Source organism: Schistocerca gregaria, chromosome 4 (genome assembly GCF_023897955.1).
Source record: "Schistocerca gregaria isolate iqSchGreg1 chromosome 4, iqSchGreg1.2, whole genome shotgun sequence".
In the NCBI taxonomy this organism is placed as follows: domain Eukaryota; kingdom Metazoa; phylum Arthropoda; class Insecta; order Orthoptera; family Acrididae; genus Schistocerca; species Schistocerca gregaria.
In genome coordinates, this window is record NC_064923.1 from 668,847,984 (window position 1) to 668,869,135 (window position 21,152).

The following is a 21,152-nucleotide window of genomic DNA, read 5'->3' on the forward strand; positions in this document are numbered from 1 at the left end:
ACACACGCGAGACAGATAAATATCTGTTCTGATGGATCAAGAGAATATAAAATGCAGATTGACAATAGCAAGGTAAATATTTCCATGAAAATTAAATTTGTTATCAAAGGTAAATTTGAATTTTTTATCTGGAGGTCTTGAATGTAGCCTTGTACGGAACTGAATATGAACAATAAACAGTGTGGACACGAAGAGAGTATAGGCTTTGGAAATGGGGCACTATAGAAGACTGTGGAAAGTTGGATGTGTACATACAATAACTAAGATGGACGAACTGAATCAACCTGTGGGTATGAGAAATGTATGATACAACTGACAAAGTAAAGATTGGTTGATGAGTCACATCCTAAATCATCAAAGCATTATCAGTTTGGTAAAAAGACGGAAAACGAGTGTGAGTGTGTGTGGGGGGGGGGGGGGGGGGGGGGGGATGTAGAGGATGACCAACCCCAGTCTGAATACAGTAACTATGTGCAAATGGATGTAGGCTGCTGTAATTATTCAGTGATAAAGTGACTTCCACAGGGTAGAACAGCATGGAGAGCTGCATCAACAAGCTGGTAGTTTGTCTTCTTATTACGAATGTGGAAAGTATTGTAGTTATTTCTCTCTTTATAATAGGTTGCAGAGCCAATTTTATAAAGCACTTGTACATATTTTGAAGGTTTTCAGAAAGTACAGCCTTCACCTCAGTGCAGTCTCTTTTGTATGATACTCAAGTCAGCATATATGTCTGAAACGTATGAGTGGAAGAATATTGGAGACCATACTGACTATAGCAAGCAATTGGTAACTGTGCAGAAATCGCTACAGCCATATTCTGAGCAAACTTAGAAAAACCTACTACAATGGATATTTTTTGATATGATCAAGTTTGTTTGTGGGGGGGGGGGGGGGGGGGGGGACTGAATAGCTGCTTCTAATTTTGTGGAGAGCAAAATATTATTCAAGATCAAACACACGCTGCTAAATGGATGCTCAAATATCCGGAATCTGTAATACTCATGAAATGCTTTTTGTTCTGATTGCCTTGAAAGCACTGTCATCATGATGGCAGAAGATCCATGATCAAAACCTGTCTTTGGCCAATTTAACTGGATTTTTCAAGAAGTTTAGAACTACACACACTCCCATAGCAATCCATAGTGACTACGTACATTCTTAAAGTGTGATGGAGGTGGCTTGTCTGGCCATGCTGCAAAACTTCTGTGCTTATAAGTATTAAGTTTAGGTTGAATTGTAAATGCAATCAGTTTTTGCATATCAATAACAAAAAGCTAGTGGGTATGAGGTGTTCGCAGGAATGATAAAAATAAGAGCAGGAACTGGCACCGATTTTAAACAATTAACGTAAGTGTCGGAAAAGACGCAGAGGAAACAAAAGGAAGATAGTAGACAATATGTCTAAGTAATAGAGTCATCAACAATACAAAAAAATCATAAAAATTAGAGACAGAATGTCAAAGAATTTTTAAAACGTGGAAGGGAAGCATGGACGAGAGAATAAAGAAAGGAACTAAGAGTAAAAGAAATTAAATGAAGAAATAAAAAATGCAACTAGGGAAAAGAAACAGCAATTAAGAAAATAAAAGATCAGAGACAGCGACACGAGATCATAAAAAAAGAAGACAAGAAGAAACTAGTAAAAGCATAAGGAGATCGAACAGAATGTAGAAGCCGCTAAACAAGTGTTAGCAGGAGTACATGAAGTACAGTGAACCACTGAATAACAGATTGAAACGGTAGTCAATAGCAAATTTTACAGTGAAGTGAAGTCAGCAAGTGGCCAAAAGGCAATAAAGGCCAAGAGTGGATTTTACAATCAGTTGCAAATTCAGTAAATTCCATCTCACAGGAATCAAAAATTTCTCGTGTCAAATCAAATGGATAACAAAGCACGTTACTGGGAAACATGGTAATAAGAAAGTTTCAAGTATGCAGAATTCGAAAGAAAAAAGTTCCTAAAGAAATATTTGTCACTGAGCAATCAGGAGGTACTCTAATTTCTATATGTAATCAGCCATATAGTAGAATAATGGTTGTAACTTACAGTAAATTCTTAGAATAGGAATCGGAGAGAAATCAATTTCTTGACACACCCTATAATGAGAGAAATGTGGTGTGATAAGCGGTACAAAGGTTACTATGCAAAGAACATCGCCACTTAATAGGAACAATTGACTGTGGAACAAGCCAGGATCACATTTGCACTATTAGAACACAAGGGAAGGTAGCCGGAAGTGTAAAGAGAACTTCACTAATGCAGCATCGCAGCATGGGATCCGCAATGAACAAGAGTGGAGAGGGGGGAGGGGGGGGGGGGGGGAAGAGAGAGAGAGAGAGAGGAGAGAGAGAGAGAGAGAGAGAGAGAGAGAGAACATAAGTGGCCAAGAACGCAGTAGTTATGCTTTCATGTAGCACAAAGAGAGGGGGCCAACTGGACGAGAAGAAGAAGAGTGCAAAGGTAGATACAAAGGATGGAGGCCAAGAATTGGCACAGAACTTGCCAAGAATGAGAAAAATGGGAAACCTACTGCCTTTTCAGAATTGTCCAAGGGTAAATGTATATGAAGGGCTCTCAAACAACTAGCAAAGAGGAGCAAAACATTTACGCAATAAAAGCAGGAAAATTAAGTGACAAACAAGAGGAACTTTCAGAAGATGATGTTATATTGAAAGACAAGGCCGTAATCATTCCTATAATCAAGGTTAAAATATATGAGCATGTGACTACATCATTAGTCAACTTGGGAAGGCAGCTGTATGCAAAGGCAAACATGTATAACGAATTACTGAAACGGGGAGATGAAATACCGAGTTTCCACATCAGTGGGTTCAAAATAAAAGGAGCTATAGGAGAATGGGGGCAAACAGTTAACTGACAGGTAATGTTGCAAGTTGAAACAGAAGAAGAATCATGTTCAATGGACACTGTAGATGGGCCTATTTTGCATGAGGAAGTCATTATAGGCTCAGATTGATCGACGGAGCAAAATGCAGAGAAAGATTGGGGGGGGGGGGGGGGGGGGGGGGGAATGAGGTGAGGTTTTATGATGGATAAAAGGAGAAAAAATAATAAAACAATGACAAAATGACAGTATTACAAGATTCTTCTGCATATACCAATTACCGGCTTGTGAGGATAGAGTAGGGGAAGAAACTTCAGCACATAATAACCAAATGGGTACATTATCAAACAGTGCGGAAGGAGCAAATTAAGCTTACACGGGAAGAAATAACCAACAAAATAAATGGGATTTCTATCACAGGAACTGTAGATTTTTGTACAATAAATATTTTTTCTGTATCTGTACACACTTGTTTTTTATAACCGAATGTAACTTAATTTGTGGACAACCCTCGTATTTGACTATGTACCTTTATGGACGTTTATTGTGACTCTTGTAACAGACCATGTTTAGAAATTAACAGTATATGTAGTTTAGCAGCTTGCGCTAAAATAGGTCACTTGGAACATATTCAGAAATGCAGCCACTTATTTACAATGTTGTGTTAAATCACATGGATTTAAAGATATAAAGAGGAAGCCCAGCACTTGTGACCCTCATTGGGTGCCACGGCAGATGCGAGTGGCCTCAGAAAAATTGCTAGAAGCTGAGGCTCACGCAGCTTGATGTGCTGTTACATCTTGCAACCCAACAGTGCAAGGTGCTGCATCAGTGTCTCCCTCTACATTCACCTGCACAGTGTAAAGTACAACAGTGTTCCATGAATGCATGAAATGATTTTTCTTCTTCTTTGTGGTATTCTTTCTCAACAAGTTTACATTTGCAATTTATACCTTGTTAATTGTGTCATTCATGTTTATCAGATCCCATAAGCATTAAGATAAGCAATGGTAGCTTTAGGGCATGGGGGGGGGGGGGGGATGTTTATGACATTGAATAATTTGGTAAAGTTTACTGATTTTGAGATTTGTTGTCAGACAAATACCTATTTTATTACATACTAACCTCATGTGGAGTATTTGGTTCAAGTGAATAACAAAATGTGGTGTGAAGAATTTTTAGAAATGTGTTTCTGTGTATTTTTCTTTCAGCATACTTTATACTTCAGGAATTTTGAAATGGACTGAAACGAAACGTCACTGCAATCTTGAATTTGAGTTATTCGTGTCTGAATAATACTATACAAAATACAAAGTGAAACTGAACATATCTTTGTAAAAGTTAAAAACAATAGGGATGTAAATAAAATAGAAAGAAACTTCCACATGGGAAAAATATATTAAAAACAAAGATTCCAAGACTTACCAAGCGGGAAAGCGCCGGCAGACAGGCACATGAACAAAACACACAAACACACACACAGAATTACTAGCTTTCGCAACCGATGGTTGCTTCTTCAGGAAGGAGAGGGAAAGACGAAAGGATGTGGGTTTTAAGGGAGAGGGTAAGGAGTCATTCCAATCCCGGGAGCGGAAAGACTTCCCTTATGGGAAAAAAAGGACAGGTGTACAGTCGCACTCGCACTCGCACTCGCACTCGCACACACACACACACACACACACACACACACACACACACACACACACACACACACACACACACACACACACACACACACACACACACACACACACACATATCCATCCGCACATACACAGACACAAGCAGACATATTTAAAAGCAAAGAGTAAGGGCAGAGATGTCAGTCGAGGTGGAAGTACAGAGGCAAAGAAGTTGTTGAAAGACAGGTGAGGTATGAGCGGCGGCAACTTGAAATTAGCGGAGGTTGAGGCCTGGCGGATATCGAGAAGAGAGGATATACTGAAGGGCGAGTTCCCATCTCCGGAGTTCGGATAGGTTGGTGTTGGTGGGAAGTATCCAGATAACTCGGACGGTGTAACACTGTGCCAAGATGTGCTGGCCGTGCATCAAGGCATGTTTAGCCACAGGGTGATCCTCATTACCAACAAACACTGTCTGCCTGTGTCCATTCATGCGAATGGACAGTTTGTTGCTGGTCATTCCCACATAGAAAGCGTCACAGTGCAGGCAGGTCAGTTGGTAAATCACGTGGGTGCTTTCACACGTGGCTCTCCCTTTGATCGTGTACACCTTCCGGGTTACAGGACTGGAGTAGGTGGTGGTGGGAGGGTGCATAGGACACTTTACACCGGGGGCGGTTGCAAGGGTAGGAGCCAGAGGGTCCCTTAAAACCCACATCCTTTCGTCTTTCCCTCTCCTTCCTGAAGAAGCAACCATCGGTTGCGAAAGTTAGTAATTCTGTGTGTGTGTTTTGTTCATGTGCCTGTCTGCTGGCGCTTTCCCGCTTGGTAAGTCTTGGAATCTTTGTTTTTAACAATAGGGATGGATAGACATGGTATGTATGACATATAAATTCTGGAGGGAAGGAGAAAAAAAAAAGGTGTTTCTGAGCTATGAGGGCACCACTGCCGCTTTCAGTTAGCAGAGGATTTTCTTTTTATTAGTTAATGTTTTTCTTTCTCCAAAAGTGTTGTTTCATGCAGATTTTGGAAATGGTTAGTTGAGGGACACAAAAGCACATATATTGAGATCCTGTACTTGACAGATTGAATCTACCCTCATGCTTCTTCGCTACAGTGCAGTGGCATTGCTGACAGGGATGCCCTGTAGTTTAGAATGGACAGGTGGGCACCTAAAAATCATTTGGTGCAAAGGAGTTAGTCAGCCACGCCATAACCATAACGCAAGGACGACACTTACGTATGTGAGAAAAGTGATCATAATTAAAGCAATAATTCTGAAGTAAATGACTAATTTAATATCATAAGAGTTGTTACATAATTAAAAGACCACCATAATACAAGCAATCGGCAATTGTAAACTCATACAAGCTCAAGCTAAATGAGAACAAGTAGCGACATGACACTTGAAATTAAAGTGAAACAAAATAACTGTGTCATACAAAATATTCTCAATTTGCAACCTCTCCATTATTATTAGAATATTTTGGAAGGGACTGGTTTATACAATAGTGCGAGAGAATAGATAGCGCAAGCGTTGTAGCCACATGGTCAGAACTTCAGTAATCACCTCGTGTATCTTAGGGCTCAGTTCACCTTCCAAAACTGGCTACTTTTCCGACCAACCAGACTGCAGTCAGATATAATCGAATACAAATCAACAAACAACATGAAGAGTGGTACCTTACAACCACTGCAGTATGTTGTAAACAATTATCGTTTACACCCTATATACTCAGTAGCTCCTCCAATCATAGAAAGAAGCACAACTGATATCTAATGATATTTTCCAAAATGATGTACGTAAATTTTAAATTCTTCTGCACCACAGCCTAGCACACCAGGCATTTTATCCGCATTCTTGTTGCTGCACTATTTATTAATGACTTTGATATTAGGTATTTCTGTATCTGAGTATCTCTTTTTCAGTACTCGTCATTTAATTTTTAAATGGGAAGTTAAGTCATTAAAGCAATTTTGAATACTCTATTCTAATTCACTGAAACCATCTTTTTCTCCTACCACTGTTTCACATGCCAACTGGTCATGGACCAACCAATTTATCTCAGCATAACACATGAGAATGAGGTTTATGACTGAGGGAAGGTGTTTTCAGTTATAATGAAGCTTCATTCCCATGATTAAATCTGCAATTTAAATTCTTCCAAAAACTACATAGGATACGAAGCAACTAATACTTATCTGGACAATGTTTCCACAGCAACAGAACAGCACACCATAACATCAAACTTCAGGAGTTACCTCCTGCAGGTTTGAGAGACCATCTGTGAAGCATACTTACAAGTCCATTCTCAAAGGTGAAGATGCCAACATCTCTGCCATGATGTATATGGTTCCTTCGCATTATGGGATTTGCAAAATTCTTCACCCAAATTCCAGCTAAAGCATTTCTACTAATTTCGTTGTCTTCATATGTTCCTTGGGCATAATCAGTCACATACAGGCCAACATTTTCACAATCGCTGATATCACAATGTTTGATTATTGGATTTGCTCCAACCCCACTAACACAAACAGCTGCACCAACTGTAAGAAGGCATACACAATTACCATTACATGAGTTGACAAAATTACCTAAAATTAAGAGAAAGTGCAAATGTAAGTCATGGTGCTTTAAAAACTTAGTCCAGCATGTAACTAAGACAAATCTATCTACAAAGTGTCATAACTTTTGTTTGTAGTTTATTTTCTAACCACTCTGATAATTTCTTCATAAATCCAATGTGAACCACACTGATGTGGCTGATAGGACTACACGTTTCGACAAACTTAAAACAAAATTACTTGTAACTTCACAGGAATTTGTACAAGAAGTTAGATGGCACAGCTGCAGTCCTTAACAGAAAACTGCATGCACCATTTTGAAATTCTTTCTTGAGTGCATAAATTTCAAATTTAATGATATCAAATACTGTACTTTACACAAAACTCTCTTAATACTGAAGTGTTTATTATGCACATTTATTATTTGTTGTCTAATTTCACGAATGAGATATATGTAGAATTTGCAATGCACCTAACCATTGTTCATAATCATAGAACACCAGTGGCGTTGGGGGGTGGGAGGGATATTATATTGTTCTTCAGCTAGCAACTGCTCAGTGGTATCTGTGTGTGTATGGAGAATTGGCATTACAATGGTGTCTGTCCTAAGACCATAAGACCACAGCAGAATATACAAATTTCCAAGGAGGAGGAGGAGGAGGAGGAGGAGGAGGAGGAGGAGGGGGGGAATCCCTACAAAAGCTCTGCCACCTACGAACAGCAGTTCGAAGCAAATACTAAACTTTATGCTGGACTACCTGAAAACGAGGCAAAATAAAATGAGGAATTTGTTCTTTTAAGTAGGAACCGTTGCTTTATTTCTACAACACCACAGCTCTACATTTTTGCAAAGCTTCTAAATTCGCCACAAGAAGATTTCGTTAACAGATCCTATTAAGCAATAAGGCTTCTGAACCATTTTCTACCGATTATTGGAGGAAATAAATACAAATAGTGTTAATTTCAAAATGTGTGGAAATTAGAGGTTTGGGAGAGGTTACTTGTCATTGGGAGTAGAAAGAATGTAACTAAGACAAATCTGTCTACGAAGTGGCATTATTTTTGTTTATAGTATATTTTCAAACTACCCTGACAATTTCTTCATAAATCCAACCAGAGTAACAGTTAAAAACAGCATAAAGAAATTTCACAAAAATAAGGCGTCATACAATTTCAGGCAACATTCACATTCATGAAGAAATTACTGTAATAAGAATAGACTTACTTTTCAATACAAAAGATGAAAAGAATAATTGACAAGGACACTATTTTCACATTTTTGCGATATTTTAAAGGAACCCTTGGTTATTTAGTCATTTGTGATTGCATTGAAGCACAGAACTGACCAGAATGGGGAATATGACTGAGCTGTAAGGCTTGTAAAGTTGATAATATAAGTACGGAGTTTAAGTGTAATTTCCTATACTTGCAAATAGTTGGAAAAACATAAAGAGATGTTCTTGTGAGAATTAGTTTTCTTTGCACCATAAAACCTGTTCTATAGGTACTCCCCATTGTACACCCAGATATTTATGATCAGTTCTGCACATCAGGGTCCTTAGACACTAGACATAATGTAAGTTACTTACTATTCTTAAATTAGTCACTATTCTGTCTCCCAATTCTCACACGCCAGTCCTTAATAGACTTTAATGACACCAGATTCAATTGTCAAAACACAATAATCAATTCACCTTACAAATATATACATCAGATGTAATTCAATAAGCTTACTACTATGTAGCAAAGGTTTCACAGTCTTAAGGGCAAGAAGTAGGAATGCTCAACTTTTTTTCTGCATCTACAACAAAAAATCTTTGGTATTCTTAGACAACTAGTGCATGAAAAACAACTAATGAAGACTGCCATAGAGGTTAAACAAATTCAGTAACATTTTACCCTTTACTGATTTTTGAGGACCTGAGAAACGACATTGGCAGATGTAGCACCTACTTATCAATAATTACTACAAAACAATTGTCAGACATGCGAACACAGAAAATTCACATAATTCTTATGACTGTCAGCAATATGGATATGAACAAACTAAAGTCAAGTGGCAATAGTAGAGACTTTCAGTAAATGTTTCATTAATCTACTGTTTAATTGGATCTGTTAATGAAATCCTCTTGTGGTAAATTTAGAAATTTTACAGAAATATAGAGCTATGGTTATTTAAACCACAAGAAATAAAAGGTGAATCAACAGCTCCTACCTCAAGGTTCACAGGTATACTATAATGTATATACCACTGCACTAAAGTCAAAATTGTAATGGTTAGACCAAAAAAGGTCTGTTAATCACAAACTTTTGTTGTGTTATAATTCCCAATAAAGAATTCATATTACATTTCGATTAGATGATCATTATGTCACTGAGTTCAGTTGTTGCCATTTCAGTAGTTAATTAAGTGGGAAGCTTCTCTGCAGTATTACTCCCATATAATGAGCACAGCCTTATCTTAAATACATAACAATCACTAACTCGAGGCATTTTTCCAGAGAAATTAAAACATGCCACTGCCAAAACCCTCTTTACAAAAGGTGATAGGAAAGATGTCAAAGACTATCAATGTGTTTCACAACTGACACTATCCAAAATTTTTGAGCCGATGTATTCTAGAGCATTACCCCACCTGAATAACTAATACCCTCGACGAATTATACTTTGGACTTCAGAAGTCTTGCTTTACTCAGAATACCATTTACATATTCACTCACCAAATTTTATAAGTATTAAATAACAAAATATATCGGTTGGTATCTTCTGTCAACTATCTAAGTCATCTTGACTCTGTGAATCACAGTGTTGTTCTAAGTAAACTGAGGGTTTATGGGATTGATGGTATAATCAACCAACACATGATGTCATATCTAACAAAAAGAATGCAGAAACTTGTACTTAGTAATTCAAACAATGTAATCATGGGAGGCATTTTCAATTGGGAAGTGTCACATATGGGGGTTTCCCAATGCTCAACCTTAGGTGCACTATTGTTGTTCGTATGTGTGAATGGTTTTCCATATATATACAACAAGCAGAATTAGTTCATTTTGCACTTGACACTAGTACTTTAATCGATCCAAGCATACACAGAACACAAGACCCCAAGAAAGGTAAACAATGTTCTTACAAGTGCCATTGACTGATTTTTTGTGAACAGTCTCACTGTCAATTTTAAGAAGACACAACATACTCAGGTCTGTACATCTAGAAATACTACACCAATGATATGTGCAACACATGGTGAAGTAAAAAGTAGGATGGAAACTTCAGATTTTTTTAGTGTTGATGAGAATTTATTTTGGAAAAAGCACATTTTAGAATTTCTAAAACAGCTTAGTTCAGCCACAACTGCACTTGGAATCACTGCACATCTTGCAGAGACACTACTCAGTAAGTTGACATATTTTGCTTATTTTCATTTAATATCATCATATAAAGTAATGTTATGGAGTAACTCATCTTTCAGAAAGAAAGTCCCCATTGCTCAGAAATGTGCAGTAAGAACATGTGATGGTCAACCATGATCATGTTGTAAATAATCCACTGTGGTTCAACATGAACAATGCTATACACAATAAGAATACTAGAAGAAAAAATGATTGTTGTTACACGACATTAAGGTTGTCTTTAGCACAAAAAGGGAGGGAGGGGTGCACAATGCAAAATTTTTACACTTGCCAATGGTATAAAATGTCTGACAGATAGCAAAGTAAAAACTAAGAAAGTTTCACTTTGACAACTCCTTTTTTCTTAGAAGAATTTCTATTATTGTAATGTGTGACAAGTGGTGGCTACAAATTACTAACTCAAATCTGTATGCTCAACATACTTGCAAATGATCAGCTTGTAGTCATAATTATAAACTAATTTGTGATGTGAATATAGGACTCATTTCCATATTATTATGATTAATCATGCAAATGATCTGTAGAACATGAAACTAACTATATCTACAGAAATCATACATTTTTGAAAATATAATGTAACTGGATAGATAAAAAATTATTCACCAAGTGGTGACAGGAGAAAAGGTTAACAAAATGTGCAAGCTTTAAGAGCTAGTGGTTCCTTCTCTGGCAGAAGGGTTGAAGGGGAAGGAAGAGGGATGAAGGCAAAGGACTGGTGAGGTTTAGGAAATGGGAGAGTTTGGAAAAGTCGCCCATATCCAGGGTCAGCGGACACTTGTCGGATGGAATAAGACAGCACTTATTGGATGGAATGAGACAGATTTCTCCTGCCATTGCTTGTTGAGTCGATTTTTTTTTATGTTCCCAATTACATTATAACTAAGTAGCAGTGTCTTTCAATCATGCCTGTCTGCAACTTGATGTGTCTTCTTTATTGTAAGTAGCAATCTGTCTTTTCCTACATTGTTTATAGTCCTACTTGGAGTTTCCATTGTTTGATATAAAATGATTAAGTATTTTAACACATTCAAATGTAAAAGCTACAGAACAGGTTGCAAGTTGTGAATCAGATTACAGAAAGGGTGAAGGCAGCAGACCACATGCCAGGTGTCCAGCAATTCTAATAGAAAAATTTCCCTGAGTTTTCCAGGCCAATTTCTGATTTTTACAGGGTCATATTGTGCTTTGTACCTAACCAAGTTTGATTGATTTTGTGATAAAATCTACAAATTTTGTCAGTATACAGGAACATGATGGGAACTACACTCTAAGAAAACATTCAAATGAACATGGTTCATTTCAATTAAGAAATAAACATACCAGAACCTGACAACTAAATTATGTGTAAAACGTAAATTGAATAAAAAAAATTACAGTAAAACTGCACAGAAACTAAGCCGCAAAGGTATTTCATTAAAAATTTACAATTTTCACACAGAGACCTAAGACTAAAATTCAAATACAATTTGAGCAAAATGATTATTGAATGAATGGCAATAGAGTAGTCTGATAAAGACACATGCATGAACATTAAATGAAGCCACAAACTGTTAGTTTTTAGTGATGCAGTACTACTTCAATCTGAGAAACTTATTTCTCAGCACTTTCCACAAGTTCTTTTTTCGTACTACTTAGTGCTCTTAGCTTTTCTCTACTCACTTTCTTCATTCTCTCATTTTCTTTTGAGGACTTCTCACTTGCCTTTTTGTCTGTTACTGTTTCACTGTACCTATCATGTGAATTTCAAAAGCTATGTATTAATTGCTTTGTGATAGTTACAACAGCTCTGTTACCTTGACTGCATTACAAACAGTGAAAGAAAGGCTTCAGCCAAATTTTATACCACAATGGAGCTGTCAGATAAATCTCTTTCAAGGCTGGCAATGCCACGGAAGCGACAGCAAGTAGCCCTGATAAATCTCTTCACATTTTCATGTCCACTCTTGAACTCAATGACCATCATCCACAATTTATTGATGCGATTGTGATCCCCATTTTCTTTACTGACTTAACTACTAGATTTTGGAATCATTTGCAATGGCATCAGCCTCGTGACCACCAAAAGAATTTAAGATAGTAAGAGGTATTAATGCTATTGCTAACCACTTTTCCTCATTGTCAGTGTTAATTGCCACTTCTGTGTCTAAACATGGAGTGCCCTTCATAAAGAAATATGATAGGGGAAATTTATCCAGAATTTTGGACACCAAGCTCTTCATAAATATAAAACACCCATCCCAGAAAGCAAAGTTTATTTCCTGATATGTCACATAAACCCAGAGCTTTTTCACTACATTTACATCCATACTCCGCTTGCGAAGGGTACCTTGAGTACCTCTATCGGTTGTTCCTTCTATTCCAGTCTCGTATTGTTCATGGAAAGAAGGATTGTCAATATGCCTCTGTGTGGGCTCTAATCTCTCTGATTTTATCCTCATCGTCTCTTTGCGAGATATATGTAGGAGGGAGCAATATACTGCTTGACTCCTCGGTGAAGGTATGTTCTCGAAACTTCAACAAAAGCCCGTACCGAGCTACTGAGCATCTCTACTGCAGAGTCTTCCACTGGAGTTTATCTATCATCTCCGTAACGCTTTCACGATTACTAAATGATCCTGTAACGAAGCGCGCTGCTCTCCGTTGGACTTTCTCTATCTCTATCAACCCCATATGGTACGGATCCCACACTGGTGAGCAATATTCAAGCAGTGGGCGAACAAGTGTACTGTAACCTACTTCATTTGTTTTCGGAATGCATATCCTTAGGATTCTTCCAATGAATCTCAGTCTGGCACCTGCTTTACCGGCGATCAACTTTATATGATCATTCCATTTTAAATCAGTCCTAATGCGTACTCCCAGACAATTTATGGCATAAACTGCTTCCAGTTGCTGACCTGCTATATTGTAGCTAAATGATAAGGGATCTTTCTTTCTATATATTCACAGCACATTACACTTGTCTACATTGAGATTGAATTGCCATTCCCTGCACCATGCGTCAATTCGCTGCAGATACTCCTGCATTTCAGTACAATTTTTCATTGTTATAACTTCTCTATATACCACAGCATCATCCGCAAAAAGCCTCAGTGAACTTTCGATGTTATCCACAAGGTCATATATTTTGTGAGAATGACATGCTGTGTTCTGTTATCTAGGAACTCTTCAATCCAATCACACAATTGGTCTGATAGTCCATATGCTCTTACTTTGTTTATTAAACAACTGTGGGGAACTGTATCCAACACCTTGCGGAAGTCAAGAAACACGGCATTTACCTGGGAACCCGTGTCTAAGGCCCCCTGAGTCTCGTGGACAAAGAGCGCGAGGTGGGTTTCACACGATCGTCTTTTTCGAAACCCATGCTGATTCCTGCAGAGTAGTTTTCTAGTCTCCAGAAAAGTCATTATACTCTAACATAATGTGTGTTCTAAAATTCTACAACTGATTGAAGTTAGAGATATAGGTCTATAGTTCTGCACATCTGTTCGACGTCCCTTCTTGACAACGGGGATGGCCTGTACCCTTTTCCAATCCTTTGGAACGCTACGCTCTTCTAGAGACCTACGGTACACTGCTGCAAGAAGGGGGCAAGTTCCTTTGCGTACTCTGTGTAAAATCGAACTGGTATCCCATCAGGTCCAGCGGCCTTTCCTCTTTTGAACGATTTTAATTGTTTCTCTATCCCTCTGTCCTCTATTTCAGTATCTAGCATTTTGTCATCTGTGCAACAATCTAGAGAAGGAACTACAGTGCAGTCTTCCTCTGTGAAACAGCTTTGGAAAAAGACATTTAGTATTTCGGCCTTGAGTCTGTCATCCTCTGTTTTAGTACCATTTTGGTCACAGAGTGTCTGGACATTTTGTTTTGATCCACCTACCGCTTTGACATAAGAACCAAATTTCTTAGGATTTTCTTGACTCTGTACCTGATGTCCAGCTTCTGAGGTTGCAACTATTCTGCTTCTACAAACTTCTTATTTGGCAAATTCTCTCATTAATTCTCTGACCACAGAATAGAGGGAAATACAGAGAAATGGAGGCATCTGACTGAAATTTTGACAGAAACTACTCAACTCTAGCAGCCAGTCTCAAAAAAGGCGAGATGAGCTAGCAGCATCTTGCCCTTCATAGAGTCACACATTACTTCATAGGTATGACACTTAGGATCCCAGTAGTGACCTTACATTTCAGTTTCACCTACTTCTGTTCCTACTTTCTTTACACATTTTTAAACATCTATTAATATTTGCTGAGCCCTGGCTGACACCATTTCCTTTTGCTCCCCTCCCATCACCAAACAGTGCAAAACTTCTGCAGTAAAACAAAAGTGCTTGTAATATTATTGAAATCTACACCCTGTCCCAAAGTCCAAAATCATGGGACTTTGAGCTTGCTTTTTGGCTCTTTCACAAATGCCTTATGAACACTGGTGTCAACCATGGACACCTGAACAATCTATCTTTTCAGATTTACCTTGGATGGGGCTGCTGGGGGGGGGGGGCACCCAAAAGCCAGGTGGAGGGTGGTCTCACAGCACAGAGTTGAAGGCAAACAGTGAGAGAGAACTTCATCAAGCCAACCTGAAAGTAAGGAAATGCTTCTGCCCAGAATCAAATCAGATAACATGCTTTTTCCAGGGTTTTTAAGGCAAATGCAAAAATTTTAAGTTCTCCTGAGTTTTCCAGAAGAAAAAAACATCACAGAGTGTTCCCTGTTTTCCAGGATGCTGGACAGCCTGATATTGTATAAAAAGCAACAACATGTGTGATGGTTCTATTTAAAACTTGACATAATTTAGAGTTCTTATAAAAGGTATCTTAAACTTTTAAGTAGTTTTTCTGATGTGGTTTTCTCTGATGTGGTTTTCACATTTTATGTTGTTGTCCGTTAAATAGAAGATGCAACTTTAAAATAACATACATTTAGTGCAACTTTAACTCTGCATAATTTTAGCTCTGTTTTCCCAATACAGCACACAGAGATACTGGAAAAAATATGCAACAAGATAACATTATAGAATTTTTGAGACATTTCTGTAAGTAAATAGAACACATTAATAAATGTTGAACAACTGGACCAATTCTGTACAGTATCAAAGCAAAGTTTTAGGAGGAAAGTATCTTCCACTACTTACCAACAGAAGAACTGCGAATGATGCAGTGATCCACAACAGGACTGCAATTTTCTCCAACTTCTAAACAATAATGTTTATGATGTGGAACAGTGGATGTAATATCTGGTGAAAATTTGATTGTAAGGTGTCCAGCATAAGCCTGCTTTGCTCCTTCCACAAACATTACAGTAGACTCAGATTCTCTTTCCAAAATCACTGATTCTGCAACGTTACCAGCAGCAGCTCCAATTAGAGCCACATCAGAGTCTATAACCAAAAACTCTCCACGGTATGTACCAGTGTGAAGGAATACTATGGCAGGTGACCCTTCACAACCTTCACCAGAATTGACACTACGCTCATCCGCAAAGTCTAGTGCACCTTGAACTGTATTAAAATAATTGATGCTGCGTCCTCGAAATGAAAGGTCTTGGTACCCAGGGCGAACATGCACTCCTCTATACAACTGTCTAAAGCTTTCTTTCCAAGGATTTGCGTGTTCGGAGTCCTCTGAAGAAACGAACTCGAATCGACACGGGGCAGGATTGAACAATGGAAGATCATATTCATACACACTTTGGTACAAATTTTTCCTGGAAAGACAAAAAACAATTTGTGGTAACACAAGCTGAAATACAGTTACATCAAACTTGTCACAATAATATTAATCTAATAAGATGTGGAGACTGCCATTATACCTAGAATGTGCACATTCATAACCATTTACAACATATATAAAAAATAAATTTATTAATTGTCACTCACATATAGGCAGATACTTTCCTGTTTTACTTTATACTACAGAAAAACAATGGTAATTTAGAAACAACTTAAAATGCAACTATAAATTGTAGTCTGCAGAACTGAGCTTACCAACTCCATTCATATAAGATTTCCATCATCTTTTTATCCCAACTCAACTTAAAACAAAGGGGTACCCAAAAGGAACCAAACTTCTTGTTAACGTATCTATACACATTTCAAGCACAAACCTTCAATCCCCTTCAAAATACTTTCCAATTGAAATAATAAAGTTGTCCAATCTTTTATTCCATTTTTCAAAATGCGGCTTACATTCACCTTTTGTGATGTGTTTCAGACATTATTTTCTTCAACTCAGCAAGATCATTGACACACTTTCCTTTCATGTCTTTTCATCCTATGGAAAAAAAGATCACACAGGGCAAGGTTGGGTCAGCATGGGGGGGTCATACCATTTTTGGTCAAGAACTGTCATACACGCAGCGCTGTATGAGCAGGGGCACTGTCATAATGGAAAAACCAATCACCCAAAGGCCACAAAATAGGCCACAATCTTTTCAAAACTTCTTAACTAGAAAGACTTGTTAACTGTCTTACACTTCGGAACAAATACTGAATGGACGAGTCCTCTCACACTGAAAACACCTGATGAGCATTCCTGAGGTGAGGTGAACTAGAAGTCTTCTGCTGGCTTTGATTCAGAATCATAAGTGCAGATCCAAGTTTTGTCATCAATTATAATTTCTGAAAAAAGTTTGGATAGTTTTGGGATTCTTCTCACAAGGCGCAGCATGGTTCCATATGACCTTGTTTTTGTTCACGAGTCAGCGGTATGGCACGAATTTGACAGTCATCATTTTTGTTTCCAGATCTTCTGTCACAATTCTGCTGCGGTAGTCCATAGTCAATCTTCGTTGATTGCACAAATGTTTTCAATTTTTTCATGGATTCAGGCAGTGGAAGAATGACCAGAATGAGGTTTGTCATCAACTAATATTTCACCATTTTTGAAACGGAAAAACCTCTCAAACACTTTATTTTTACCCCTAGCATTGTCCGTGTATGCTGTTTTTAACATTCTGAGAGTTTCTGTTCCTGTTCTCCAAGGAAAAAGCAGAATTTCACCGTCACAAGCTGCTCATGAAAATCAGCCAGAGAAAAAATGACAATCACACACAACATTTGTGACTATGAACTCTGTCAAATTTAGCCTTACCTTCTTCAGTAATAGCACTTCGTTTACTGTCTCTGGAATGTTTGCTCTATGTACTCTGAGCAGAAATTGTGGTAATACAAGAGCACTACCCATCAATAAATTAGTTCAGTTTTTTTTAAGTACCTCCTGTTACAATAACCACAATCACAATAAACAAGAAAATTAAGCATTCAACAATTTCTACAAAAAATTATTACGGCATTAGGGTACAATATTAAATATTGCTAAGTCTGTACAATGTTGCAGTTTATTTCAGTAATATTGCTCACCACTGTCAGACTTTTCACTATATATTAATGTCAAAACACATTCGCACAGCATAAGAGAACAGATACTAATTTCAAAGTAGCCAATTAATTTGATTATTAAATGAGGTTTATTCTCAAATTCGTCCTTTGGAAAATACATGGTAGTCTTACATTTGCAAATTAAGATACTAATGCTGAGGTCAATGCTTTTACATTGGGTAACTGATTAGTATAGGGATCGACTTACATTTACAGATGAAGTTTTGGCAATTAAGGATATGTGAAGATTTATTTTGAAGAATCCAGAAAGATAGTGTTGTTTTCGAGTTGAGTTTCCAAGTGTACTCAATTGGTGAGCCTTTGCCACTACCCATTTAACCAAAAAACATCATGAGACTGTTGTCAGATACAAGTCGACAATATAAGTGTGCAAAGAGCAGCAAATAACACGAGTTCGCACACATCGCTTGCCGAAGACTTGCAGCATGCCGCCATATGCAGATACGTTGATCATGATTGTTATACCATAACAATGACTGATAGGTTAGCTGTCTCCCCCCCCCCCCCCCCCGTGTGTGTGTGTGTGTGTGTGTGTGTGTGTGTGTGTGTGTGTGTGTGTGTGTGTGTGTGTGTGTGTCATTACTTTCCAAAGACTGCTGTAAATTTATTTTATTATTTAACCTCTTGTCAAAAGTGTCTAACAATTACACTGAATGACACACACACACTTTTGACAAGCTACAACACAAACAGGACATGGGGATGGGGATGAAGTGTATTCTCTTAACATCTTAAACTCTCTGAAGGAATTAAACTAGGTGCTACTGTATACCTCATTTACTGATCACATATTACTTTATTATGTTCCAAATGCCACACTTTCTACGAAATTGTGCCCCTTGCAGTTTGAGTACCAAAATTACAAGAAAAAGATTTATAAACAATCTGACTACTAACACAAATGCAGGAGTACACCCACAGAAATATATGACAGTTAAAACCCACTCTGGATTGTTATATAAATTATTTTTTTCGCCTGAAAATAAGGGGAACAGAAAGTTGTTTGCATATGAACTGGGCACTTGCACAATGAGGATAGAAAAGGACGTAAACATTCAATAAGGAAACTGCTACCAATTTTAATACCAGTAGGCACTTATACTCTTTGGTTTATATTCTCTTCCTTGTCAAAGGAATAATTCAGAATCTAAGATTCATTTTTCTTCTGTGCTGCTGCTGCTGCTACTACTACTACTACTACTACTACTACTACTACCACCTACCTACCTACCACCACCAATAAAGTGACAAAATTATTTTCTTGAGTCCCCCTCCCAACAAAAACAAAGCTAACTGCATAGTTTTGGAGTTCCTATTTAATATAAATGTTACAGAAAATTGCAGTTGTATTAACTAGCATGACATTTCATAACACGATAATCATAAATAAATGTTTTATCCAAACTAGATCTACAGTTATTGCATACTGCACTGAAAACAAAAATGCAGCTGCATACAATTAAAATAAATATTGTAGAAATAATCATTCGGAAAGAACTTTTAATTTATAAAATAAACATACCAAAGTTCGTTGTCATTTGCTATCGTCTGGAAGCGCTTGCAAACCTGGCTAACACGACACAAATCCTGTTCTAGCAGGTAGCTGAATATCGTTAACAGTACCTCATCTGGGAGCTCATACTGTAGATAGTGTGCTGCTGAGGTTGTGCATTCTGCATAAGAGAAGTTCACAATTATAGATTATGCTGATACATTAACAGATTTATTAATAAGGGCGATCAGTTTAGAAAATGAAACAAATAACATCTAACATACACAAACAATGGCTCTATTGAACTCCCAATAGCTGTTACAGACCAATTAAAATAGGGCACAAAACATTTCATAAGGCAAGGCTTAAACATAATGCTACAGGCATCACAACAAACATAAAAATACACACACAGTCAATAGCCTTCAGGTCTGCCGAAAGCTGAGATACCACCCTTCGGCTTTTTTATTCTTAACGTAACTGTATTGTGTTAAGTCACTGGGTGCAGCATGTTTGAAATGGATTCTTCGCAGATGATATCGTGGAGTAACGTGGTTACACACTTTAATGTGGGATGTCAATGTTTCTCAGTTTGTTTTGTTGCCTTGTCTGCGAGTTATTTTAATGTAGCGAATTTTGGCTATTGATTGGTTCTCAGTTTTGAAATTGTCAGAGTGTGTTGATAATAGTTTGAAAGTTATTTTTTGGGGTTTTCGTTTGGTACTACGTACAGATCTTACAACAAAATTTAGTAAGTGTTTTTGGTAGGGTAGCAAATATGTTTATGTATTTCTGGTGTTAGCTGTTAGAAGTTAAATGTACTTCTTTGTGTTGCTAATTTTGAGAAGTGGATACCAAAATTTATGTTGGAGTAGGCACTTTTTAATGATTTTGCATATTTTGTCTGTATTAGTAGTTGAAGCTCATATTTAGTAGTTTTAGTGGTGAGTATCAAGGAGTGTTGTTATTTTGGTCTCACTAGATTTTTATAATGCTTAGTTCTGCTAGTTGTGGGTTGCTGGTATCATGGGTGTTGTCTGAACTATACAGGTTAAGTGAAAATAGAGGGACCAGCTTTTCGTGTTGGGGTATCGCTGTCTTCATTTGAGATACATAAGACAAGCAAAACGTTTGATACCAATGGTATGTTTTTTTGCATTTTTGGTTGGGTTAGTTACTGTTGATTTCACGTAGTACGTTATTTTTGGGTGAATACTTCTTTGAAATGATGTTGCTCACTGCCACATATTTAGTTTGCCCTCATCCAAAACACCCTGCAACCCACAGTTGTCCTGTTAGTTCCATTTTATTGCTAGAGTTAAACACTTCATGTGTTATCGGTGTTTGTTCATGGGTGTAATGAATGACGTAAGGGCTGCCATACTGAATACACTTTAAGTAGTAAAGCCAACCATCTTGATAATGTCACAGGTCAAAGCCGACAGGTGGTATACCATTTTTCGGTATTATATGTATCAGCAACCGATCTCCATCAGAAGTGGTTCATGCTGCCACATTTCCACTACGATTTTTATTATAGTTTGAATTAGACTGTGTTATTTTAAAGTCATTCCTCGATATGGGTGTAACATTTGTACAATTTATATTTAAGAATTAACACAAAACTAAAAAACAAGACCTGATAACAGCATTATAGGCCTATACAGTGAGTCTGATCATGAATGAGAGCTGTGTTTATTGACCACCAAAGAAAGGAACCGGAAGTGTTACGGACATAAAAACTTACTACTCATTGAATGATCCTTCATAACAAAAGGTCCCGCTAGTATTTATTATATAGAACATA

The 21,152-nt window shown here is 37.5% G+C and overlaps 1 protein-coding gene across 3 annotated transcripts in view; it reads right to left on the minus strand.

The window, feature by feature from the left end:
* LOC126268189 (F-box only protein 11) overlaps nt 1-21,152 on the minus strand; it is a 53,939-nt gene that overhangs the window by 28,596 nt on the left and 4,191 nt on the right. For all 3 annotated transcript variants that reach the window (XM_049973796.1, XM_049973797.1, XM_049973795.1), the window contains exons 3-5: nt 19,376-19,526; nt 15,589-16,160; nt 6,774-7,018 (exon numbers count right to left, since the gene is read on the minus strand). In XM_049973796.1, the coding sequence (XP_049829753.1) occupies nt 6,774-7,018; nt 15,589-16,160; nt 19,376-19,526 (968 nt within the window). The remainder of the gene's footprint in view (nt 1-6,773; nt 7,019-15,588; nt 16,161-19,375; nt 19,527-21,152) is intronic.